The sequence below is a fragment of the Theropithecus gelada genome, chromosome 5 (genome assembly GCF_003255815.1).
Source record: "Theropithecus gelada isolate Dixy chromosome 5, Tgel_1.0, whole genome shotgun sequence".
Classification (NCBI taxonomy): Eukaryota; Metazoa; Chordata; class Mammalia; order Primates; family Cercopithecidae; genus Theropithecus; species Theropithecus gelada.
In genome coordinates, this window is record NC_037672.1 from 37,629,452 (window position 1) to 37,657,340 (window position 27,889).

General features: G+C 41.1%; 1 protein-coding gene across 1 annotated transcript in view; it reads left to right on the forward strand.

Annotated features, from left to right (window-relative positions):
• The window catches only part of KLF3 (Kruppel like factor 3), a 37,380-nt gene extending 15,611 nt beyond the window's left edge, over positions 1–21,769 (forward strand). The window contains exons 2-6 of the mRNA XM_025385907.1: positions 1,113–1,208; positions 9,450–9,936; positions 10,603–10,753; positions 15,525–15,685; positions 17,838–21,769. Of these exons, the coding sequence (XP_025241692.1) occupies positions 1,152–1,208; positions 9,450–9,936; positions 10,603–10,753; positions 15,525–15,685; positions 17,838–18,019 (1,038 nt within the window). The 5' untranslated portion in view covers positions 1,113–1,151 and the 3' untranslated portion in view covers positions 18,020–21,769. The remainder of the gene's footprint in view (positions 1–1,112; positions 1,209–9,449; positions 9,937–10,602; positions 10,754–15,524; positions 15,686–17,837) is intronic.
• The last annotated feature ends 6,120 nt before the right edge of the window (positions 21,770–27,889 follow it).

A 27,889-nucleotide genomic window follows, 5' to 3' on the forward strand; every position in this document is an offset into this window, starting at 1 on the left:
TTTTTGCCAGATGATGCATCAGGCGCTTTGGGAAATGTACGTACTTCTCACCCAGGAATTCCCCTACAGAAAACTTATCCTAAAAATTAACGGTGTGCAGGAGGATATATTTAAAGAGGCTCATTGCTGTTTGTAATGGCGAAAATGTAGAGGCAACCCTAAGTGCCCAGTCAAGAGGAATGCGTTAAGTAAACCGATGTGTTCACACAGTGGCACGGGGGATTTGATGGTGCGGAACCATACTTACTGAAAAACAAACATTTTCACAATTAATTGTTCAGTGAAATGATAGGTACTAAATAGCATGTACACTGTGAGCCCAGTTTTAAAGAGGGTTTGTTAGAATAAAAATGAAATTTTAATGATGGTTGACTCTAGGTTTTCTTTTTGCTTGCCTTTTTTTCCCCTAATTTTTCTGTGACTAGCATCAGGGGAAAACGGAAGGTGTTTAACAATCGTATGTAATCTGAACCTCTAAAGAGTTGCACGGCAATCCCAGGCAAGCTTTGCTGCTTAGACGGGGCTGTACCTAATGTTCCAGAAAAGTCCGGGTTTATGTATTGAGTTAGAAATGTTGGTTGGCTCTCATCTGGTTATGACCATGGAGTCTGGTTTTAATTATGTAAATGGCATCTTTCATAGGTAAGGGAAACAAATTCCAGCCATTCCAGGGGTAAGGGAGAAAAAGGGGTAGAGAAGTGGGGTGAGGAGTATTCTATTTTATTTTATTATTTATTTATCTATTTATGTTTCTTTTGAGACAGAGTCTCGCTCTGTCACCCAGGCTGGAGTGCAGTGGTGCCATTTCGGCTCACTGCAACCTCCGCCTTCTGGGTTCAAGCGATTCTCCTGCCTCAGCCTTCGGAGTAGCTGGCATTACAGGCGTGCGCCACCACACCCAGCTAATTTTTGCATTTTTAGTGGAGACGGGGTTTCACCATGTTGGCTAGGCTGGTCTCAAACTCCCGACCTCAGGCGAACCATCTGCCTCAGCCTCCCAAAGTGCTAAGATTACAAAGGTGAGCCACCTTGCCCAGGCTATATTTTATTTTTACTAGTTTGTATTTAAAGTAACCTTGAGATTTAGATGGATACCTTGTTTTGTTTCCTAGGCCGAACACCAGAGCACCCTAGAAGGTTTAACTAAAAGAATGCTCATGTTTGACCCAGTTCCTGTCAAGCAAGAGGCCATGGACCCTGTCTCAGTGGTAAGTTTTCCAAAATTGAACACCTCGCCTTATTTTTTCCAAGGGATGATAACATCATTGTGTGTCAAATTATTCCTTAAAATCATGGCCGGGTATGGTGGCTCACGCCTGTAATCCCAGGACTTTGGGAGACCGAGGCGGGCGGATCACCTGAGATTGGGAGACCAGCCTGACCAACATGAAGAAACCCCGTCTCTATTAAAAATACCAAATTAGCCGGGTGTGGTGGCACATGCCTGTAATCCCAGCTACTCGGGAGGCTGAGTCAGGAGAGTTACTTGAACCCAGGAGGCAGAGGTTGCGGTGAGCCGAGATAGCAGAGATCGCGCCATTGCACTCCAGACTGGGTAACAAGAGCGAAAGTCCGTCTCAAAAAAAAAAAAAAAAGAAAAAATCACTCATTACTCGACAGGCATTTCATAGGCAAACTTTTCTCAACGCCCCCAAGTATGAGTGAGCTAAATACTGTCCTAGCAGCTATGGGTCCTTTAGTAAATGGGATCTGGGCTTCCTTAAGACCTGTGCCCGGCATCGCCCTAGGATATGATCAGCGTAGAACTTAGGCCATCGGCGAATCCTCTCATGACAGAAGTAATTTTACAAAAATTCCTCAGCCCTTTCGTGTGTAAAAATATATTAAGAATAGGATGATTTGCTTAAAAACCAATGACAACAGCCATATGGAGCTATGACTATATGAGAGATGACTGAGGGAAGCCAGCGAGAGAAAGAACTTGGCAGTGAGGATGGAATCTCGTTTATTTGGAAGAGTCTGGCTGGGTGGGAATTACGTGCATTGTCCTTTTCAGCACCTTAGCCCTAAGCCAGCCCCTCATGGGAGCCAGGTCACTGGCTGCTCTTAGGCCACCAGGGACTAGCGAGGAGTCTGGGGTTTCTGCGGGGACACCACCAGTGCCATAGAGGTGAGACATGGTGACGGAGGAAGGTGTCTGACTTCAGAGCAGGGAGTGGTTTCAGCTTGAGGGATCTGGTTGAGTGAATATTGAATAACAAGGCAGCGCTCCCACTCTGTCTTGCTCTTTTCTTCCACGGGCTTGGAAAATATTCACAAGGGGGAAAACTTGGCCCGGGTTGTGTATCTGAAGGTTGGTAATGACACGCTTGCAAAATTAGATCATCCTTATGCATGGGCTCTGGAGGTTCCTGCCAAAAATGTTTATACAAGACATGGGGGTCACGCCGAGGCCCTTGGAGCTGAGTTGCCATGGATATTACTAAGCCAGTAAAGTGTTTACCAGTATCTATAATGCAAGTTAAGGCAGAAGGGCTTTAAGGAAATAACATTTGCATTCCAGCGTGATAACTGAATAACCAAGTGTCTGAATATGGTAGCAACTGAGCAATAAGGATTTTATTAATCAAAAAACTAAATTACTTTTTTTTTTTTGAGATGGAGTCTCACTCTGTCACCTAGGCAGGAGTACAGTGGTGTGATCTCAGCTCACTGCAACCTCCGCCTCCTGGGTTCAAGTTATTCTTCTGCCTCAGCCCCCATAGTAGCTGGGATTACAGGCGCCTACCACCATGCCCGGCTAATTTTTGTATTTTCAGTAGAGACTGGGTTTCGCCATGTTGGCCGGGCTGGTCTTGAACTCCTGACCTCAGATGATCCACCCACCTCAGCCTCCCAAAGTGCTGGGATTACAGGCATGAGCCACCGCTCCTGGCCAAACAACTAAATTACTTTGAATGTTATTCGGTGCTGTCGTTGTATTCATCACATCCCCATCCCCGGCATCACTACATGATCACGTTAGAGGAAAATGAAGGTACAAAATTTCCCCATTAATTATATTCTTGAAATAGGAATAGGTTTGTAGCACTGGAGAATATGATTCATTTTACAAATGGTGCAGAGCCATCAGTGAGGCATTTCACTGTTCAGTGTACTTCCAGTACTTTTAATCAAGCATGAAAATAAGGCTCAAGAGTCTAATATAAAGCTAAAATGAAGACCCACATTGCTAAATTGGTGTGATATATGTAATTAAGTGCAAGGAAATGCACTTAACCGAAAAAAAAAAGTGGAATAAAATGAATTTGAAGTAACTACTAAACTTGCATTGTTGTAACGTATTAATACACGAAGTTAAAATATGGAGGAGTGATTTTGCAGTTAATGGTCTTTTTCTCCTTCATGTGCTAGATTTCAACTGCAACTGACACTTTTAGAATTTAGTTTCACCAAGTTACTGTCAGTCCTTCAAAATGAAGATTGTTTTTTTTTTCTTGTTTTGGTTTTAACTTTATTCAGCAGGAAGTATTTTTTTCTTAATTCAGTGCAACCTAAGTTAACAGAAACATTTGAGGAGTGGGGTGTTAAAATGATTTTACTTAAAAAAATTAAAAAGCTTTTGTTTCCACTCTTAAATCTTCAAATTTCATCTTTCCTGCCTTCATATGTGAAGTATATTGAACCTAATTTATTATTCCTTTTTCTTTTTAATTCAGTCTTTGACCTGAAGGTCAAAGTCTGGCTATTCAAGTCAACGTTGTAAACATTAAGGCACGATAGGACATTTGTGAAACTATTTTTAATTTCTACAGATGAATAAAAGTATTTTATAGTAACTTATTTCTCCCCCTCTTCCCACCCCCTAAAAGGATAGCACAGCAGAAAGAATCGCTTGTTTGCGCTTTTGCTATAGGTTAGAGAAAGTGAGGACATGTCATTTCCCTCTTAACCACATATAAGCCCTCATACTGTTCTCCACTAGCCTTGCGCTTTAAGGCTTGGGGTCACCCTGTTAAAATTTGCAAGAATGAGGAACAGAGTAGACTCTGCCTCCCCAAGTCTGTGCCTTCAGTCTCTGCTATTTACTGTCCCTCTGATCTTGGCAAAATCACCAGCAGCTCCCCGAGTTTCTGTTTTTTTTAAAAAAAAAAATTATAAAATATGAAACTGTGTAAAAAAGATGCACATGTACATAAATTGGTTTTTTTACCATTTCCCAAAAGATTGATAATTAAAGGATTTAATTCAGGAAGTGAGCAAGGAAACAAATTGTAAAAAACAAAACAAATCAAAAAACAAAGTTTAAAGTATTCTTCTATTCCTGTGGAAAGATTGCTTTTGAAGAAAGGATTAATAATATTCTGTCATCTTTGGTCATCTAACAGACCGAAAGTATAGATAGGAAAGTGTGTCAAATCAGTGATTTCCTCTGCTCTGTTCTAACAGAAACATTTCATGGCGTTTTCAAGCCTGGTAGAAAGAGAGCGTTCTACCTCTGTGTGCATGGGGCTGCGTGCCATTTGCTGTTCCCAGAGTGTGTGTTTATACATGCATCACGCCTTCCTGTGCCTGGAACCCTCTCTTGGATGAAGATTCTTTTGACTTGCCCTGTCACGGACATTCACTTTTTTTCATGTTGATGAATAGTGAAATAGAGATTTCATCCATGTTTTAGTCATTTCATCCACTGAAACTGTCTTATAATGGAAAACTCGCCAAAACTATTCCTAATAAAATAAGAAACTATTGCAATTATCACCTTAGCATAAAGTGGTAGTTAGAACTTTGGGAAATTATCCAAATGTTGTACCTCTTTCCCTGTCGCAATTAAAATCATTTTTTTAAAGTTCAAAATAATTGGCATATTATTCTTCACCTTATCAGTAGTAAAAACTTGCTAAGAGAGTGTGTTAACTTACTACACATTCATCAAGTATTAACTGAGCACCTATGCCAGGCCCTCATCACCTCACAGTACAGTGAGAAGCAGCAGTCAGTAAGTAAATGCACACTGTGCAGGGGTGTGAACATCTGAGTGCATGTTACAGACGGAAAGAAATTTTTCTTATGGCAGATCAGTGGTTTTGTTGGGGGGGGGGGTTTGTTTTGGTTTTGTTTTTGTGTTTTTTTGGTTTTGTTTTGGTTTTGAGACAAGGTATTGCTCTGTTGCCCAGGCTGGAATGCAGTAGCGAGATCACTGCAACCTCAAACGCCTGAGTTCAAGCAATCCTCCTGCCTCAGCCCCCCGAGTAGCTGGAACTATAAGCAAGCACCACCATGCCCGGCTACATTTTTGTTTTTTCTGTAGAGAGGGGGTCTCACCATGTTGCCCAGGCTGGTCTTAGACTCCCAGCCTTAAGCGATCCTCCTGCCTCAGCCTCTCCAGGTGCTGGAGTTACAAGTGTGAGCCACCATGCCTGCCCCAGCCCATTGTTTTAAGCCCTTATGATCCCTAGTGGAGTCCAGAAGCCCATGTCTGTGTCTAGTCTTTGGACTGCTCTGTTCCAGGACACAGGGTCTCTTGGACTAAGCAGCATGCACAGAGGGCACTGGAGGTCCATCCGTGGCCAGAGGCACATTTTCTGCTTCATCAACACTTGTCTCTGATTTGGATTTGGGGCCAGTACAGCCGCACTTGTATGCATTGCTTTGATAGAACATAGGAACTGTCTGGAACAGAGGGGAAGGCTGTTACCGGGTTGTACCTGCCCAGGGCACACACCCAGCCGTGTCAGTCCCTACATGGCACCAGATTGTTGGAAGCTGATTGCAAAAGCTTGTGCGCTCCACCCAAATAAAGTGAACCAGTTTGAGAGGCCACATGTCTTCACCCTTTTGTGAGGCAGTTGGGCTGGAAACAGTTAATTATCTGCCCAGAGCTGAGTATCTGTGACCAAATGTGTCTCCCCACAGTTAGTCTTGTACCTTACGGTAATCGCACATCCAATAGAGGGAATGAGGGCATTCATTTGAGAACAGACTTATCAGCAAACTGCATAATGTTGATAAAACTTAGCTTTATGTGTGGCTTTTTCTGTCTTAATAGCTTGAGAAACCTGAGAATGTTATTAAATTTGCAAATCTGGAGGTTCTAAATTCCTACTCTCCCAAACCTCACCCCATGCGTAGAAAAATCCAGCAATGACAGCAATAAAAGTATGTCCTCATTTTGCTTCCCATTTAGCTGCCAATAACTATTGGCATTAAAATCTAGGTCATAGGGAGGTCTTGGAAGAATAGAGCTGAAAATAAGGGAGAAGCTACATTTTGGTCAATAGAAACAATGCTGCCTCCCATTTCCTAAAGTTTTTTTCGTAGTACCAGAACCATTGCCCTTTGGAGAATTATATTTAGACTTTAGGACTAGGATAAATCATTCTCCTTTCTATATTTAATTACTCCCTGAAACTCTCCAGTGTACATGATTTATAATGGTTTTTTTTTTTTGTTGTTGTTGTTGTTGTTAATGAACCTTGTGCCTCTTTTAATAATACCCATCTTAATATTTACATTTAAATATATTTAATACTTACTGTTGCTATGTTTTGGACCTCTTGTGTTGGTACTGTGCATGCCTGGCTTTAAAGAAAGGTAGAGAATCTTTTCTTTTGATCCTTGATCTATAACTCAAAGCTGTTTTTATGCATATTGTGTTTTCTGATTTTATATCCTTCATATTCTTGTTTTTAAGCAGTATTAGTAGTGAAAACTGGCTGGGCATGGTGGCTCATGTCTGTAATCCTAGAACTTTGGGAGGTTGAGGCGGGCAGATCACTTGAACCCAGCAGTTCGAGACTAGCCTGGACAACATGACAAAACCCAGTCTCTACAAAAAAAATACAAAAATTAGCCAGGCGTGGTGTCACGTGCCTGTGGTTCCACTTGCTCCGGAGGCTGAGGTGGGAGAATCATCTGAGCCCAGGAGGTCGAGGCTGCAATGAGCTGTGATCGTACCATGGCACTCCAGCCTGAGTAACAGTGAGACCCTATCTCAAAAAATAAAAAAAAAAAAAGAAAAGAAAATTCTTTTTCTCTCCTTTAAATAGACCTTTAGTATTTTTATTTTCTATCTCTGTCATTTAGAACATTGCTATTCAAAAGGAAGCCTAAGTTCCCTCGCTCCACTCCCCAGTAATTCAAACTTTGCATTTTAACGAGTGCCCCAGGTAGATGGATGTGCACAGTAAAGTTAGAGAAGCGCTGGTTGGGAGCAGTAGAGCCCATGACAGTGGGCATCTCTTGTATAACCAGGGACAAGAAGGGGTTTCTAGTATGGCGTGCATATAAGCTCATTGTGTAGGTTATCCCATAACCTCACAACCTCCTGGAAGGTGGGGATTCAGAACAACCTTAAGAAGTTTGCCATATCCTCATAGCACCTGCACTCCTAATATTTAGTTAGTAATTTTTCTTGCCTTCTTTTATAGAATTGCTTTTTCACATAATAAATTTATTTTAAAAGCAAACTTGGTACCACTACTGCAAAATATATGTGTAACAGTTTTTTCTAACACATACAAATAAACACGTAACAATTTTAGCTTCGTCTGTGCTCATCGTGCACCCCACCTAAAAGCATCTTAGGTACACCGAGAGTGATGTGCACCACACTGCAGGAATCCCTGTTCTAGGAAGTTACACAGATTATAACGGTCTGGATAAAGAAAGAAAGAACAGAAGATGGCAAAGCATGATCTTAACCATGAGGACCTGACATCCACACCAGATAAAGATAAACACAGTTACGTGATCAAACGTTTCACTGACTGGCTCCTCCGTGACAGGCTGCTCTGCAGGCCTGGAGCAGGGACTGGGCATCTGGAATTTTAAAAACAGCACAGATGATTCCAATGCATAACCAGCTGGGGATTCGCCAGATCTCAGTAGGAATCCCCATCAAAACCACTGCTGCCCCACGGTGATAACTCACGTTAGTGGCCCCTAGAGGGGTCAAGGAGGCCCAGAAATTAATAGTGCATTTACGCTGTTTAGTTATGAGGCACCATTGGGCTTTCTTGGTTGCATCCCGAGTTAGTATTGCCTCTAACTCATAAACACATAGGATTTTAGAGCTGGAAGGAGAAGCACAATATGTTGTTTATCACTGTCACTGTCAGAATTCAAGTACAAAGAATTTTCTGCAGGTAAGCAGGCTTGACATGCAAAATTTCAGTTTCCCTAAAATGCCTAGTGAAGAAAATGGTGTATGTTGAGTTTACATTTTTTTAATTAAAAATTAGGTTGCATTCTACAAAGAAAATTTGCAACAAAATGTTAGTTAGGGAATAGAAGTACTTTCGGTGAACTCCATGGTCAAGGACAGTGCCCATTGTGTGAAATTATGATGACTGGTTTGTATTTAAAGCTGGCAGATGCAGGTAAAGTTATCCTGATATTTTAAGAGAGAAAGGTGTTTGAAGATAAATGAGGTCAGTTGTGGACCAGATCTTGGGAAGGAAACAGACTATTTTATCTCTTCTGCACTCTGTTTGTGCCCCAGCCTCATTTGATGTGCAAGTAGCAGGGTATAGAGAAGAGAACACGGGGCCTCAGCTTGTGTGAATGACTTTGAGCACTGCATTTCCTTATGTGAGTCATATCACGTTAGGTGTTTCTTACAGTTCTGTGTCATCCACGGACTTGCCATTCAAGTCTACAGCTTCATTCAGATTCTGAATAAGAACATTGAGCAAGTTAGGGCCAAGGACATCATTGCCCCAGTGAGGGTGGCCTTCAGTACAAAGGTGTGTATGGTGACTGACCCCCTCCTGGTTTGCCTGAGACTGTAGAGTTTCATGGGATGTGGAACTTTCAGTGCTGAAACTAGCACAGTTCCAGGCTGACTAGGATCGTTGGCCAGTCCTAGGCATGGATTGGTCAGCTGCTGAAGTCCGTCAAACGAAAGGTACTGTCTATCTTGCAGCCCATTCTTGCTTATCATACACAACTATGATGAGAAATCAATGTCCTGCCGAAGTTGAAGACACTACTTATCCTGAGAAATAACTGTCCTGCCGAAGTTAGACACCAAAGCTAGAGAGCAATTCCTGCTCATCAAGAAACCCCACCAGAAAAGCAACCAGGTTGGTTTGGCTTGGCTGGTTCTTGGTGAACCCCAGCTCTGCCTCCTAATGATAATGGCCCCCAAGCCTGTGCTGTCACCTGTCTTGGAATTTTGCCAGGTATTGGCCTTAACGTTTGACACAGGAGTCATCTTAGGATTAAATTTCAGATTTTTCATGTGCAGTAGTGACCACATTGATCTTAGTTTTAATGTTTTTGAGACTGCCTCTCATAGCATTTTTAATGTTGTTGAGACCACCTCTCCGAGCATTTTTTTTAAGGTCAAGTATATATCGAAATCTAAACTGCTTTGTGAAGCCCATGTAATTGTTAAGTGCCTTGTTAGCATGTTTTTTAAATTCATGCTTCAAGTAAACGGACTTACTTGGCTGTTGACACGTTTTCCTTTTCTTTTCTAATAGTCATACCCATCTAATTACATGGAATCCATGAAGCCCAACAAATATGGGGTCATCTACTCCACACCATTGCCCGAGAAGTTCTTTCAGACCCCAGAAGGCCTGTCACATGGAATACAGATGGAGCCAGTGGACCTCACGGTGAACAAGCGGAGTTCACCCCCTTCGGCTGGGAATTCGCCCTCCTCTCTGAAGTTCCCGTCCTCACACCGGAGAGCCTCGCCTGGGTTGAGCATGCCATCTTCCAGCCCACCGATAAAAAAATACTCACCCCCTTCTCCAGGCGTGCAGCCCTTCGGCGTGCCACTGTCCATGCCACCAGTGATGGCAGCTGCTCTCTCACGGCACGGAATACGGAGCCCGGGGATCCTGCCCGTCATCCAGCCGGTGGTGGTGCAGCCCGTCCCCTTTATGTACACGAGTCACCTCCAGCAGCCTCTCATGGTCTCCTTGTCGGAGGAGATGGAAAATTCCAGTAGTAGCATGCAAGGTAAATTCCGCCACTGCTTCATGCTGCTGCACTTGCTTAGTGTACTGGCGCTTCACCAGATGGGCTGGGTGAGGAAGCACGGGGGCAAGAGCTGTTGAACTCTTCAGAGGAAATACTCATCTGCCTAAGGCATTTCCTTTTCTTTTTTTTCCCCCCTGAAGTGTTGATACTGGAAGAGGTCCCAAGAATCGGGCTGTCTGTTTGATACCATGAGACAATTACTTTCACTATGTAATAGTCAACTTGGGGACAGAAAGAATCTTGACTTTATGTCGCTTTCTTGAATTCCTACATGGTTCTAAGTACAAAAGGCATTTAATAAATACTTTTTGATCGTGGTGAAAACTAAGAGCAATCAAAAGCCACCTTGTTTACCATCTGGTCATAGACAGAGGACTATGGGGTAGAAAGGAAATAATCCAGAATTATAAGAACGAATCATTTCAGGGCTGGTGTTTTAGAATCCAGGTCCCTATATTTGCTGCTTACTGGCAAAATAATGGTCAGGAGAGGCGAGAATCTCCCCCAGATTTGTTCCTGCTATAATCTGCCAAAGGCAAATAAATCTGTCATATCTGTGTTGTAGATAGGAGCTATGCAGTAAGCTTTGAAAAGCTGAAATTGGTAAACTGTATGTGGAGTGACTTTTCTATTTTTATTTTTTAGTACCTGTAATTGAATCATATGAGAAGCCTATATCACAGAAAAAAATTAAAATAGAACCTGGGATTGAACCACAGAGGACAGATTATTATCCTGAAGAAATGTCACCCCCCTTAATGAACTCAGTGTCCCCCCCGCAAGCATTGTTGCAAGAGTAAGTATATTTAGGCCTACCCAGCATTTGCATAGTAGCGTGCATCTTGGAACCTGGAACGGAAGCACAAGATTTCATACGTGTGATGTGGTGTGGATGACCAGGAACGGCTTGTAGTCTGTGGCCGCCACTGGTCTGGTACCACTAGTCAAGATGGGAGAATCCCTCCAAAAACAATATGCTGTTACACTGACAACGTTATGACAAAATTTACATCAAGTTTTCGTTGAATCAGTCATCCATGATTTTGCACCTTACCACATGAATTATTTTTGTTGTTTTTTTTTTTTCATTCTTCCAGGCTATGTATACTTAGTTTTTCCATGATGAGAATCCTTGTATAGATTAAACTTGGTGTTCTGTGGATCAAGTAAAGTTTTCATGTGGATATACTTAGTCCTTACAGAGTGTATAGTATCCTGTAGAATTGCCATCCAGTAGGAAGGTTGTGTGGTATTGGTCAGCATCCAAGCACCTGAATGGTGGTTTCTTGTAGGTCTAACATGGTATAATGTGGTCGTGCCACATATAGGTTCAGCAGCCTCATTTATGGGATCCCACTGTAGATAACCTTGGCCTCCACCAGTGATTACACTGAAGGCTGGGTTTGTAGTTGCTAAGAAGATGGCCTTCAGGTCCAGCAAGGATCCCACCTCTGTTCTCTATCATATGTGTGATCTTGGACTAGTCACTTAATTTGCTGCCCCCATTTCTGTTTTCATTATTGATTGTAGTTGTAATTGTCTTGTGTTACGGTGCTTCAACATTGGATTCAGCAGCCAGCTTCCGAGTACAAAGGCAACGATTACCTCCACAGTGTCCCTCCCATCATCCTCCTGCATCGTTTTCCTCCACTTGAATAAATGTTCTACCCACCTTTCTCCTTGATCTTCTCTACCCCTCCACCCCGCTCCCTCTCACAATTAACTCTACAGCAGAATGTGAATTCTCTGATTTTAGAATAACTATTTTATGGGCAACTTCAAATATATCCTAGTTGTATCCACATTCAGCTCGGGTAGGTACCTTCATAGTAGCTCATGGATTAATTGTCCACTGCACCCAATCATAGTCATTTTTGGTTTGGGTTGTCATATGCTCGTCAGTAGATGAAGAAGAGAATAACTCTTAGCCAACTGCATCAGCAGTAGGGAGAGAGTCTCTGATGGAATTATATTTTATTATTCCTCACAATTGCATAGTGCCCTCTTCCCTCAAAAAAAAACCTTCCCAGATGTTTTCAAAGAAATTATTTCATTCCTCCACAACAAGCATGTGGGAGTCAGAGCAAAAGGCAAACGGATTACCTGAGACATTAGATAACTCACCAGTAATCACACTGCTAACAGCTGAGGGGCCCTGGGCTTGATCTCCTGCTTCCGAATCAGGGCTTTTCTTGCCATCTTGTCATATCCAACCCGTTGTATCTGCTCATGCACTCAAGTGAAAGGAAAAAAATGACTAGGCAAAATGGATACATCTTAAAGGTGGAATTAACTTTTTTTATGTTGAGAGATGTTTCTGGCAAGGTAACTAGCAACATGGCATGCACTTACCGTTGTTCCTGCACGGGTGATGAAAAAGATGCTATAAAACTAAATAAAGCCAAGTGCTTCCATAGGGAGGGATCCGTTGACTGGACAAGTGTTATTCCAAAGTCTGGGTTATTGTGAATTGTGGTGTAAAACATTGCAGAAGATTTGAAAGCAATATTCTGTGCTCTGAATGCTGCTCAAAAGAAAATACTTTTCTCTTGTTTTAAGTACTATTCTTTTGATGATCTCAAGCTCAGTGGCTTTTAATGATTAATGAGTAATATGCTTTTTTTAAAGCTGACCTAAGAATGCATTCTGCTTCTCAAAAAAATGCAACAGATGAGCCACAGCTGGGACATGTACTCTTTAAGTAATGTTCTCACAGGTGTGATTAAGTAACGTCTTGGAGTATGCCCAGTAGCAGCCCACGTAGGAAACCAGCTAGCCAGGAAAGAATCACTTGAAACTAGGCACCCAGTACCACTGCAGTGAGGCAGCCCCAATAATATTTGCCTTAGGAAACCCTTCCTTTCCAGAGGCAGACTTAAAAGTGCAGGTTTGAAATCCATTTGCTTGATTGTGGTGTTACAGCTTTAGGATTATTTATAAAGGCACTCAAAGGTACATCAAATTCTTTTTGTTCTAGATTTACAAAAAGATTTCTTTGTTCTAAATACATAAAACTATATTTAGAACAAAAATCATAAGGATCAGATTTCCCTATTGAGTTGTGTATGTGAATTATAGCAAACTTAAGAAGGGCTGACTCAGCTCAAAACAGTGGACAGATGTCTTATATGTATTAGCTCTCTAACTTCTTAGTGATAATAATCCCAAACCACCTCTTTGAAAATGGGAGTAGAGACCGAAAAGTGTGAGATCCCAAGACTCTTAATCTAGCTTTGGCCTGAACCAACATCAGTCTCTTCAGAGATGCGGCAGCTAACCGTGCTCAGAAGGCTTAAGGGACACAGCTCAAGCAGAGATATCCTGGTTTGGGGACATCCTCAAAAAACTCATGAAATTAAACAACCATAGGGTACAAAGTTACAAATAGAGTATTTTGAACCTCACAATATTCATGGCTACCGTTTAGTAGCTTTATCTTGGGAACAGACATTGTTCTGAGATATAACCTTCTGAGATAACATTATCATCATCCCCAGTTAACAGAGAGGAAACCGAGACGCAGAGAGGGCGAGATCTTGGCCCAGGATCACAGAGACTGTCAGTGACAAAGCTGGGATTTGTAACCGCAGCCCACAGCCTTTCGGTGCACCTTTATATGTAAAATAAACAACTGGAAAGGGCAATCAGAATTACTGCACAGAAACCATTCGATTCCCAACCCATAAAATCCAATAATTGGGAGAGATTTCTAAAGTAGTCTGAGAAAGATAGTCTCCCAGTATCCCAAAGATACGTGAAAGTTTTATAGATAATAATTAAATTTCTACCCCAGCCCTTTATTTCCTGAATTTCTTTTAATGGAGATGAAACGTTTTCATTAGATGACATTAAAGCTGAAAGTTAAAAATAAACTGAACTTTTTCTTTCTATTGAAGGATTTTAAATGAATAATTCAGCTTATAAAAACTCTGTGAACCTCTCACTTTGCTGTGTTCTCTGCTATTTGTTTGCACATATATATATTTATATATATAATTGAAGTCCTCGTTCTTTTCCCCCTCCTCACTATTTTATGTTCACTTTTCCATGTATCTAAACTTGGCCTATCCATCTCTACCCCCCTTCCAGGTACTAGAGTAGGAAGGTGAGAGTCAACACTGACAGTTTCCTTTGCTCATAATAAAGGATGAGAAGTAAATAAATAAATAATTTAAAAAAAAAAAATGAGAAGTAAGGTCACTTAAGAAACACACCTTTTATTCATTTTCTAGTCACTTCTTAGCATGCCTGAAAAAGTTGTTGACAAGGGATGTGTATTCAAATATTTACCAAGACAAGTTTTATATCAAGAGACTCCCTTTTGATTTTTATGGATAAATTTTTTTTATTCTTTTTTTAAGCTCACTAGTTAGAGTGTTTACTCATCAAATTCTTTTTTTCCTGTTCACACATCTTTTTTCTCCTCAAACACACTTGTGCAAAATATTCCTGTATTATATGGAACATTTTAGGAGTTATAGATTTAAATATGAAAGAGAAAGAAGTCTTTCATTACAGTTAGAGGCCAACAACATACACTTGTGATATATCAAGTAATTAGTCATTAGGAAAGTGAATGAGCAGATTAGAACATTATAATTACTTACATTAATCAGCAAGGGAAGCCGAGGAACGTAACAGACTTTTCCCAGCTCTTCCTCCATCTCCCTTTTCTCTCCACCACCTTCTTGGTGAAAAAAAGAAAGCTTAGATTATAAGATTTTTAACAGGATTTGGTTTCGAGTCCACCCAGGGAAGGCGCAAACTCAGGAATGAGAGAAATCAGGAAGGTAGGGAGAATGTCAGGCGTCCCATGGGGGAGCTGGCACCACGTGAGCCAGCATCATGGGTGACCACAACACTGCGTTGAAATTCTCCCTCATACAGGAATCACAGTGACAGTGGAGGCTTGAGTTTGTGAAGACAGCAATGCCAACTTTTTTGTTGTTTTTTGGAAGAGCCGGCATTTGAAAATTGCATGTGAATTGGCAGTCTCAAAGGGACTCCAATTAAATGCCAATTACATAAAGGTTAGAAACATAGATATACCCTACAATGTGGTTTCCTGAGACTTAGGAGTTTGATCTTTTCCATTTTTCCCTAGCCAACAATAATGAAAATCAGAGCAGCCTGTGAAAAAATACAGTGTTCAGCATTGCCTAGAACCGCAAGATTCTATAAATAGGCAAAAGTTGACTGAGGGAAAGAGCCTCCCCAGCACTCGGCGCCTGCCTCTAGCATAGCACTTAACCCTTCTTACTGTCATTACTTATCTCCATGTCTGTCTCCCCCTAGAGTGTGAGCTCCTCGAGGGCAGGAACCCTGTTTTTATTCATCTTTGTGTCCCGGTGCCAAGCACAGTGCCTGGCTCATGGTAGGTGCTCACTCAATGTTTGTTGAATGAATATAGCAGTGCTTCTTGGGTTGATCAGCTAATTTCTTTCTGTTTATTTTGTCGGGATTTTTTGTTTGTTTGTTTTTGCCCAGTGTTGTTAATGCTTTTAGTAGACTGATGAAAAAAGAAGAACGTGCTCTCAACACTTTGCCTGTAACCTTGGCTTTCACAGGAATCACCCTTCGGTCATCGTGCAGCCTGGGAAGAGACCTTTACCTGTGGAATCCCCGGATACTCAAAGGAAGCGGAGGATACACAGATGTGATTATGATGGATGCAACAAAGTGTACACTAAAAGCTCCCACTTGAAAGCACACAGAAGAACACACACAGGTATTAGAAACACCAGACCCACTTCATCTTTCTTCTTAAGAAGTATTAGAATGGAATGCAAAGGTTGTTACGATGAAAGGTTTTCAGGGTTCTTGAAAGTTACCATAGTCATCTCCAGATGTGTCGTCTCCAGATTAGTTGTGCAGAATGAAGATGTTGCCAATGATTCGCCTTGGTAATAAGTTAGAGTAGATTCAAAGTAATCCCCAAAACAAGGCCGCTCACAATCACTTGCAGTTCTGTGCTCTCTAGCAAAGGAGGGAGAAAGGGTTGGAACCTTTGCCACTGGAACGGGGGAAGTGCTTTCACAGTCAAGGATGTGGCCTCCCTACGAGCTATTTCACATACATGCATTGTACATTCATGAGAGCCAAGAACAGTCTTTGTGTAGCACAAATTAATGCAACAGTTTAACACAAACAATTCCAATAGAAGACTGTCCTTGAAGGAAAGAAAGGTGAAGAAATGTGGTTAATATTTGTCTTCTAAACTTGAGGGAGCTCTTATGCTATTGCCTACCATATTTGTTTTAGGATTTCTTCCATCTTGCCCAATACTGAATATAGAACATGAGCAGCCGAATCATACAAAGGTCATTATGGCCAAGAAAAATGTGAAATTGGTCTCAGTGCCAAATGTTTTGGTAGTAAAAGATCTTAAGGAAATAATACAAAAATGTTTTAACAGCCAGGTGCAGTGGCGTGCATCTGTGGTCCCAGGTCCTTGGGAGGTTGAGGCAGGAGGATTGTTTGAGCCCAGGAGTTCAAGTCCAGTCTGGGCAACATAGGGAGGCCTTGTCTCTAAAAAAAAATTAAAAATGAAATGTTTTAACAGCCTGATTGACTATTAGTAGTGGTGATGCATATACAGTAAGGCTCATCTCACCTCAAACTCTTTGATGTGAAATTCTAGTTTGACAGCAGTTTGCATCTGTGTACATTTTCGTTAGCAGTGTAGGTTGCTTTTCTGAGTCTTGCAAATCATTTTTACTCAGAAAATTTACAAAGAGGAATCTGAGGTTTGGAAGAGAAAAGGGAAGGAAAGTGGCAAAATGGAAGTGAAGTTTTTAAGTGAGTCCTGGGAGGAGGCAGAGGAAGCTAACACCCACAGAGAGAGCTGAGCGTGATGGCCTTGTGTCTACAGCAACGCCCAAACAGCAGTGCAAATCGATGATTACTGAGGGCATTGTTGGGGCATTAGTGGGACCCAAGAGGTGGATATTACCAACTTCCAGCCTAAAATTAGAAAGACATTGAATATTTGGGTGACAGTTTAGATATAGGAAAAAATGCCTCTTTGTGTGTGTATTCTGTACCAGGAAGCAGATAGTAGAAATCCTAAATATCTCATTCAAATGCCAAGGAATGGTAATCCCTCAAGGCTTCTAGAGAACAAGGGGTGTTAAATGGGAGTTAATTTGTCATACTCATGACCCTTATGACTAATTTAAAATGTAAGATTTCCATAACAGCCTTTTTATTTGTGAGGGTCTCCCATCATCCTGGTTCTCCCTATCATTTTCTCACAAGGAGCTTCTGTTCCTCATATGTAAATTATCCTTATCCTACAGGAGGGGGTTGTAAAAACCTGGCTCAGGACAGATGAGGAAGAGTTTGTGTATTTTAGTGCCCCTGAATTAGAGCATTATACTTAGGCATAATTGTTATTGCCTAAACAAGAAAGTAAGATGTTAATCCCTAGCAGATATTTCAGTTGTTAGAGACTTCATATTTTTAGAAAACTATTGAAAAGTATAAGAAAATCCCACAAACTTTCAATTTGGAGTTCTCATTAAATGAATAACACTGCATATAATTAAGCTCCCAAGCAGGTTTAAGATTTGGGAGATATGCAAATACAGATCACCATGTGTTCATCACTATTTGGTAGTCCCTCAGAATGGATTTCAGTGACTCTGTATTTTAAGAACTCTTAAAATTCTCCTCCCATTTTTTTTTTGGCAGAGAGCCAATGAAACATTAAGCTATTAGTTCATTTTCTTCTTGCTTGTCCTGCAGTAGTTTATAATGCACTGTGTTATTGAAGAACAAATGTATGAACATATCTTGAAAATATTATTTGTCAAGCATTAGCTCAAAGATCTTTACTGCCTTTACAGGCAAAAATAGCTCTTTTCTTTTTCCTTTTGCAGGAGAAAAACCCTACAAATGTACATGGGAAGGATGCACATGGAAGTTTGCTCGGTCTGATGAACTAACAAGACATTTCCGAAAACATACTGGAATCAAACCTTTCCAGTGCCCGGACTGCGACCGCAGCTTCTCCCGTTCTGACCATCTTGCCCTCCATAGGAAACGCCACATGCTAGTCTGATCGCCTCTGTGTCCTGCCTCAGCGTGACTCCCCACTCACCTGGCTCTCTCTCTGTCCTGCCTCCCATTATCTAACACATTTTTTACATGTACATTTTAATTTGATTCAGCTGGTCTGAATCTCGGAATTTATATCATCCAAAACTTCCATATGGTCAGTAGTAGACGTTCTCTAATCCTCCCTCTCCTTACCACGGGTCAGACCTAAAGAATGTGAACACTTTTTTTTTTTTTTTTCTGGGGATGCTAAGCAAACCCTTCTTATAGATACGTTTAATGTAATAAGAACAAGGGAACATGTAAACTAACATAACCAATTGTCAGTTCTCCATGTATTCCTCAAAAGAATGTCAGAGTAAATGTATTAGAAATACAGTATCCAGACTGCTAGTCCTTGCCAGAGACATTCTTACCTCTGCCCTGTGATAATATTTTATGCTTGACAGTGAAAACAAGGGTGGCCCCTTGCACCGGTTAGCTAGAAGTACAGCAAGATTTCAAGCTAGTGCAGTTACCTCTTCCGTCATCCTTCACAAATCTTGTCAACCTGGATCTTAGACTTCATCTGAATCAAGTTCTTTGCCCTCCTTTGTGCCTGCAGCTCATATGGAGGTCTTTGCCACCAATGGGAGATGAGCCCAAACTTTGGATCTAGGTGGGTGATGTGTAGTGGTTCAAGGGAAGAGTGCTGTGCTTTCGTAGCATGGAGTCGGAGGAGAGGGCCGTTGAGCAGTGGGGAGCAGAAGAGGCAATTCCTCCTGGGCTAGGGGTTATCAGTGAGGTTTGAACATTTTGTTAGCTGTGTGCAGCATTCCCAGAGCTTCAGTCTCTGTGCATTCTCAGCTTTGCAGAACCGTGCTGCAAAGCCACATACCGATGGGGTTATCCATGCAACTATCTCCATTCCTACAATGTCCTTAATATGAGATCATCAAACATTGATAGTAGGGACTCTGTGGAATATTTGCCCAGTAATGGTAAGAAATCTTTTGGGTAAGAGTATGGATGGTTCTTCTTTTACCCAATCTGCTTATAGCTTTTTTTGTAAACAGGGAAATGTTGAGTGGTACTTGTATTCCCTTATCAAATTAATCACATAGCTTTTATACAGAAACTCTTCTGTGTGAGCTGTAAGGTGCCAAATTTGCTGTCACTTGTATTCATGACACATCCCATAAAGCATCTGCTAATGCTTTAAGAGATTGATTCAATTAAGACCTGAGTGACACTATTTGTAAATATAACTAGTTGTGAAGCACACATACCTTTATTTTGGGAATTTATGAAAAAATATAGAAAACCACAGATCAGGGATTCATATATGTAGCTCAAAAATTCCCAAAAGTTTACTGTTAGAGCTGGCAGTTTCCTATCACTATTTCAGTGTCAGAACAAACTGAAAATAATGGCTCGTGTTTATGTTGAAGATAAATAGCACCATTATTGGGGGAAGTTATTCAAAAGCAGGCTTTTGAGCACCATAGTCTAAATGCCAATAAAAATAATTCATACATAGAAATGTCATTGGTCCTAAATTTGAAGAAAGTGAGCAACAATAGTTAAATGTGGGTGCATATAACCAAATTCCCCTTCATCAAGAATGGAGGAGAAGAGAGAAGAATGAAATCCTGAAGATTCATCCCAGCCACAACTCAGGATCCAACACAACTTTAACTGGGAGGAATACATTGTTTGGTCATTTTTAAAACATCTGTGAATGAGTGATTCTGGAGGCCTGTGAATTGTGTGGGGAGCTTGCTTTGATGGCACTATGTTAATAAAAGTTGTAGGGACTGTGCACCTAAGGCTAAGAGGTCCCACTCATCCGCCCTGTGAACCAGCTGTAAAGAAATGTAGTTGAGAAATGCAAAGAAATGTGTTATCTTGGCACTTGGGTTTGATTTTCCTTTTTTTATAGCACTGCAAAATTTCTTTAGGATATTAAAACATCCTAATTGGGCTGTTTGTTTTGTTTTTCAGCTAAAGGTAAAAATTTTTTTTTTTAGCTAAAGTTTTTCTTTTTTGCAACTGTGACATAAATTGAGTGATAAAATGGCTCTTTGAAAAGTAGATATAGTCTGTATTGTAAAAGCTTAGTCATATTCATGGCAAAGTGTTCATTTCTTGAGATGGTTCTTCCACAACACACAAGAATCAAGATGGAACGCAAGGAAAACCTTTTTGTTTTTGTTTTGACCGAGGTAACCAATCCATAGAGAAGTGGGGAAAGGGTGAGAAAGGATCAGATTGATCTGGGATCAGCTTGGAGCCTGAGTTCAGCCTCATGGGCATCTCATGGAATTGATGCATTTGCTGTGGCATATTTAAATTTTGTTCAAAAGATTTTAAGCAAGACCTTGCAAAGACTCTTAAATGTTACTGTTCAGCTTGCTTAGATTGTGTTAACAGTTGATTTAACAAAGATCCATTTTAACTCTGGAACAAAAGCAACCCAGAGCATCCATTCTCTATTCCCATGCTGGTCGATATGCTTTCATTACCAATTGGCCCTTACCAAACTTTTCTTATATATATATTTGTATTTTACTATGATAGTTGAGAAATTTAGCCTCTTAGTCATTTTTAGCTGTTATTGTGGAAGACCTCAAATACAAGATTAGATGCCCTTGAACATGTTTTAATGATGTGTGTCATGTTACTACCAATGGCGATTTCAGTCGCAATATTTTAAATTGATGAGAATGATTTGTAAACATGAAGTTGCTATTATGTAAATTCTGTTTGTTATAGAGTTTCTTCAATTGTTACCCAAGTGTCATCCTAGAGAAGTCAGAAGAATCAGAATCCATTGTATTTTAGAGTTATGTGAATCTACATCATAAATGGGCATTAACATTCTAAATTGCTTGGTTTGGAGACTGTGTTAGCAGCATAGCTATATTCAACTAGGGAGATGCTAAATACACAGAAGTTTCAAGAGCCTTGGAACAGAATTACAGGGGAACTATATATGTATATGTATATTTTATTAAACACCCATCTGCACTATCAGTATTGCACTAATGTGGAATTTGAAAGACTATTTTGCTGATACTGTATATCTGCGCATCATTCCTGATTAGATTGTTTTAAAGACAATCTGAAAGATCTAAGGTTTTAAAATAATTTGGTTTGAAAATATACAGTTGTCTTGAAGGAATTGCTGTCATACATGAAGTTGCTCCAAGCTGTCTTTATTCTCTTCTTGGTCAAGGTTAACAATTGCTAAATGATCGCAAATTCACCTAAACAATACATTTACAAAGCCATCTTTACATGCATTAAACGAGGGCTACAACGATATTGTTTTACAAATACTAGCACTTTTTTTCTGTTATGTACTTAGTGTTAGAGGGTCAAAATAATCTTTCTGCTTAGCATCTCTTAAACCATACCTGCAAATATAGCAGGATTATTACATTTACAGTACTTTAATACTTGTATAAACTATGCAGAAATTTTTAATAAAGTGTAATATATTTTATAAGCTAATAAGACTGAATGGGTAAAGGTTTTTAGCATGCATTAGTATACTTGCAGATACTGAAACATTTTGGTAATCTTTCTTACTAAAGATGTGAATGTTTAATGTACCTTCTCTGTTTCTACTCTGTAGTCCAATGGGAATTCAGTAATGACATTTTGTCATGTCAAACTGTGAACATAAATTTGTACTGTACAGTCCTCATATACTATATACAGTATGCAATATATATTATATACTTGTTAATAAAACCATCAGAATATTAAATGTGATCATGTGATTACTTCATATGCAGTGATCACTAGAACAAAAGTTACAGAGCAATTTCAGAACCCTCGCTTAGAACTGAACTTACTCTGATGGGCAGTTATTGTTGATGGAGAGACAGAAAAATAGATCTAACTGGAAGATGAACTAACGGAGTTAACTCAGCCCTCAAGCTGTGTCCCTGGTTTTCTGAAAATAGCCAAACAGGAAGTCTTCTAGGCTGAAATCATAAAACTGAAAACTGCAGACAATCCAGCAAAAATCTACAAACTCACCTAGTTGATTCTTGAGATACTTTGTGTATTTGTTGTTTATGACCCCTTGTCTGCTTCCAAAAAGAACTTGCAGTGTGTTGTATTAAAAGACATATGTGTATAATACTTAAAACTTTTAGAGTAAAATATCAAGACTCTCATGTTGGGGAGTGGGGAACGAGGAACAGAACAATAATACATTAAAGTAAATAATTCTGGATAAAAGTATTATTTTTCAAGCCTTTAGTAACCATGTCCATGGACACTGCATTCTCCAGCATCATATGAAGAAGAAGTAGTTTCCAATAGGGATTTCCAGTTGAGTTTTTGTTTTGTTTGGTTTGGTTTTGGTTTTGGTTTTGGGTTTTTTTTGAGACAGTCTTGCTGTGTTGCCCAGGCTAGAGTGCAATGTTGCAATCTCACTGCAACCTCCACCTCTTGGGTTCAAGCAATTCTCCTGCCTCAGCCTCTCAAGTAGCCAGGACTACAGGCGCACGCCACTGTGCCCAGCTAATTAGCTAATTTTTGTAATTTTAATAGAGAGAGGGTTTCACCATGTTGGCCAAGCTGGTCTCAAACTCCTGATCTCAAGTGATCCACCCACCTTGGCCTCAGAAAGTGCTGGTATTACAGGCATGAGCCACTGCACCCAGCCAAGGATTTAGAGTTCTTTTGTTTAAGGCAAATGTAATTACCTCTCCTCTTCCCTCTGCATCCCTGCAATGTAATTGAAACTGAGGCTAGCTTGTTAGACTTCAGCAGTTGTCCTCCAGCCCGGATTTCATTTTAGCAAAACACAAGGTAATGTCTGGCCAGCACTTCCCACAGGACTTAGTTTCACAGGTTGGAGATGGAAGAGGTTTGGGAGAAGGCTAAGTTCAGCCTTTGGGGCACTCTTCAGCCTTCTCTAGGGGGAGCTTCTCTGCTTTTATACCAAGGTAGTTAACTGCAAGATCAAAAGCAAGTGTATGTGACTATAAATCCTAATGGAATACTGGCTTGAATTAGTTCAGTTGACTGGCTGTAATCCTTCCACTACATTTCTTTTTCTTTGTCTTTTTTTTTTTTTTTTTTTTTTTTTGAGAGGGAGTCTTGCTCTCTTGCCCAGACCAGGGTGCAGTGGCACATTCTTGGCTCACTGCAACCTCCGCCTCCCAGTTTCAAGCGAGCCTCCTGCCTCAGACCCTCTAGTTGCTGGAATTACAGGCAGGCGCCACCATGCCCAGCTACCCTATTTTGTGTTTTTAGTAGAGACAGGGTTTAGTAGAGACGGGGTTTCGCCATGTTGGCCAGGTGATCCACCCGCCTCAGCCACCCAAAGTGCTGGGATTATAGGTGTGAGCCACCGCGCCCAGACAATCCTTTCATTATATTTCTTATGCATGACTTGACACTTGCTGAGTTCAAAATAAGATCCATCCATGGCCGGGCGCGGTGACTCGCGCCTGTAATCCCACCACTTTGGGAGGCCGAGACGGGCGGATCACGAGGTCAGGAGATCGAGACCATCCTGGCTAACACGCGGTGAAAACCCGTCTCTACTGAAAATACAAAAAAATTAGCATGGTGGCGGGCGCCTGTAGTCCCAGCTACTCGGGAGGCGGAGGCAGGAGAACGGCATGAACCCGGGAGGCAGAGCAGTGAGCCGAGATTGCGCCACTGCACTCCTGCCTGGGCGACAGAGCGAGACTCCATCTCAAAAATAAAATAAAATAAAATAAAATCCATCCTTCTAGGAAGAATTGTTACAAGCTGGATTCTGCCCGGGTAAATGATCAGGATGGTAACAAATGTGGATTCTATAAGAAACTAAATTCTTTGCGGGAATGGTTGAACAAAGTTAAGATGTTCCAAACAAAAAAAGACAATACATAACCACTGCCCATTACAGTCAGCCCTCTGTATCCATGGGTTCCGCATTTGCAGATTCAACCCAGGGCAAACAGAAAATACTCAGGAAACATAAAAAACAACACTACAATAATAATGCAAATAATAAGAACACAGTATAATAGCTATTTACATTGCATTTACACTGTATTAGGTATAAGTAATCCAGAGAGAATTTAAAATATACAGGAAGATGTGCATCAGTTGTGCAAATACTATGCCATTTTATGTAAGGGACTTTAGCATTTGAGGATTTTGGTATCCCTGGGGGTCCATGCATACCGAGGGATGACTATTTAAATGCTATCAGGTTAAGAAAGCAGGATTAGGAGGCTTGCTGGGGGCCAAGTTATCAATTCTAATCTGAAAGAGAAGAAATGGCTGTGTTCAGGGAAGGATGGTGCTAAAAGATAAACTTGGGCACATTAAAATCTTAAAAGAGTTTATTTGAGCAGACAGCAATTCATGAATCTGGCAGCACCAGTTGCAAACAGTTGCCTGATTCAAAGAGACTGAATAAGCTGTTCTCAGAAGCAAAACAAATTATTTGATGGTTGAAGTTGAAAGTTGTAGTTAGAGGTTAGTTGGCAATTTCTGATTGGTTAATATTGTTTCCCTAGGCTGTGATCATTCACTCTGATTTGGGCTTTGGTTTGCTTACACAGGAACTCAAGGCATGGGAGGTGTCTCAGCCTAATGATCTCCCAATTCAATTATCAAAACAATGGATTGAGATGGTAGTAAATACATATACACATAGATGTAAAAGTTAAACTACTAGAGACCTGACTTGCCAGTGCGTGCACATAAAACTCAACAATGAATTGTTCTTCAAGTGTACATTCATTTTAAGAATGTAAATGAAACCTGTTACCATTTCCTATTGTCTGAGCAGATCATAGTAACAATAGTTAGTAATAGTGCAGTATTTAGAGAGAGTGACTCCGAAATTAGAATAACACGTGCTATAAATTAGAATTATTTTTAAACTTATGGGGAAGTGGGAGGTTGAGTCTCACCAAGTACAGATATGCTTATTGGTTTGAGAGCTTCTGCTCATTATATCCCTGGTTTTGCATTCCCTACAGGCACCCTGAGTGGTGGGGTTAATAGAAAACGGAAGTTGGATCTTCAGCTCCTGGATCATGGCTATTTCACACTGCATACACTTAATGCATTTGATGTTTCTTCCTTTTCTCATGATTCAGGAACTCCATCAGTCTATAGACTTGGTGTCTAAAGAACTCAGAGAGGTGGCTCTTGGGGACTTTCAAGCCTTGCTGATCTGCTCCAGAAGAGATATCACCTCCTGCTGCAAAGTACAAGAGCTTGCCTGTCAGTTACACACCTCCAAAGCTATGTTCATGCGATCCCTCAACTAAAATAATATCCCGCCCACACATTCACCACCAGAATGAGATCCTCATGGCTGAGCTGAGACGTGCTCGTCTTTGTGAAGACATTGTTAGATGGTAGTTTGTTTCTGAACCAAGCTAGAGTCCACTAGTCCAGTGCAATAAGGCCAAACATCCACACCAAGGTTTTGCAGCAGGAAAAAGGAGGGCATTTATTTGCAGGGTGCCAAGCAAGGAGAATTGGGCAACTCATGCTTAAAACCCAACCTCCCCCGTGATTTTTAATTAAGCAAGGGTTTTTAAAAGCAAAGGTAAATTTCAGGAAAGCAAAAGTTATAAGCAAAATCATAAATGTATCCATGGAGTTTATACATTGGTTTGGCCTAAAAAGATGGGATATCTTGAAGCAGGGCTGTACAGGTCATAGGGAGATTCAAAGATTTTCTGATTTGCAATTGATTAAGGAAGGGAAGATTTATTTGAAGACTTGGAGTCAGCAGAAATGAATATTAGGTCTGGCCCATGGGCGTTACTTCCTCCAGGATCCTCAGGAAGAACTTTAGAACAAAGAGCTGTGGTCAGAGCTCAGTCCTTAGTTTCCCCTTATCTGAGATCTACATGCCAGCAGATGGCATTTTCCATTTGGTGGAGTTCTGGGTTTCGGAAAAGTAATTGAGGGACATGAGTTAAAATGTTATCTTTAGTTTCTACAGGGAATCAAACATCTTGTAACTAACTTCCTTGGCTATTGTTTAATGCTACTATTACCTTCTTGCTTATCAACTTGCTCATGTACTTCTCATGGCTAGCTAGGTGCCTGGAATTCCCCTTAAAGGAACTCAAGAATTTCTTTTATTTCCATTCTTGAGGGCCCAACAGGCCCCCGAGGGAAGCCGGTACTCCATCTCAGTTTATGGAATAGGCGAGCCTGAGTTCTGCTCCTACCTCTCGCCCTAACCTCTCTCTCACCCCTTCACAGTCAGCTAATCACTTCTGAGGCCACTTCTGGGTCTTTTCTCTCCTGTCCATTGCTATTGAGCTCCTGTGTTTCTCACTGGGGCTAGCACAAAAGTGTCTTCACGCTCTCACTTAAATCATTCTCCTCCACCAGCCACCAAAGCCATCTTTCCCAAACTAAGAGCTGACCATGTTATGCCTGTCTGCTTAGAATCCTTCCATGGTCCTCACTGTACTGAACCTGGTTCTTCTTCATTCAGCCCTACCCCATTTAAAGCCTCATCGTTTATCGTTAAACTTTTGTTTTCATTTTCCTGTTTTTTTTCTAAGAACCTTCTAACACTTCCCATACTCAGTGAGTTTGATGAGTGCACAAGGCATTCAGGCAGATACCAAACTCTTACTCATTTGTCAAAATCCCACTCAAAAGTTACCTATTCTTTGAGCTTTCTTTGAATGAACTCACCCTCTCTGCAGAGATAATCTCTCCTTACTTCTTCTTCTTTTTCTTTTTCCTTTTTTTTTTTTTGAGATGGAGTCTCGCTCTGTCACCCAGGCTGGAGTGCAGTGCCGTGATCTCGGCTCACTGCAACCTCCACCTCCCAGGTTCAAGCGATTCTCCTGCCTCAGCCTCCTGAGTAACTGGGATTACAGGTGCACACCACCATGCCCAGCTATTTTTTTTTTTTTTTTCTGTATTTATAGTAGAAACGGGATTTCACCATGTTGGTCAGGCTGGTCTCAAACTCCTGACTTCATGATCCGCCCGCCTCATCCTCCCAAAGTGCTGGGATTACAGGCGTGAGCCACCACACCCGGCTAATTTTCGTATTTTTTGTAGAGATGGAGTTTCGCCATGTTGCCCAGGCTGGTCTCAAACTCCTAGGCTCAAGCAATCCATCTGCCTCTGCCTCCCAAAGTGCTGGGATTACAGGCATGAGCCACCACACCCGGCCCTCTCTCCCTACTTCTTTCTGCAGCCACATAATCCTTGAGTTTCCCTCAATCTTCAGCACTTATCACCCTGTGGGTCAGTCCATCCAGCTGTCTGCTTCCCTCCCTAGATCTCAGACCACCCTAACATGATTCTCTTCCGGGTGTCCAGTGTCCAATCCCCAGCACCAGGCACAAAGCATGACTGGGTGTGTGTTGGAAAGTGTGCTAGGGAAGGTGTGTTGAATGAACAAATGGGCACTAATAGCTAACATTAAGTGAACACTTACTAGATACCTTGCACTATTCTAAGCAATTTGCAGGCATTAATTAGTTTAATTCTCAACACTGTAAAGCATGTAACTATTATCATTTTCTTTCTACAGATGGAAATTGGGGCACAGACAGATTAAGTAATTTACCCAAGGTCACAAAGATAGGAAGCAGAAGAACCAGCTTCAAATTCAGGCCACCTATGCCCAGAGCCTGCTGTCTTAACCATTATATGGGCCTCTGGCCTGGGTGGCCCTCAGGCCATTTCATGCTTCCTCTCAAAATTCAAACCAGGTGTGCCATGGGTGGAATTTTTTTTCATACTTTTACCATACTGAGTCATCTGCTGGGTTACCCTCTCCCTCCCTCCCAGGCCCCATTCATCCACCCCTTCACTAGAAAAATACTGCTAATTCTTCAGTACTTGCAAAGCCAGAAATCCCCAATGGGTAAAGGAA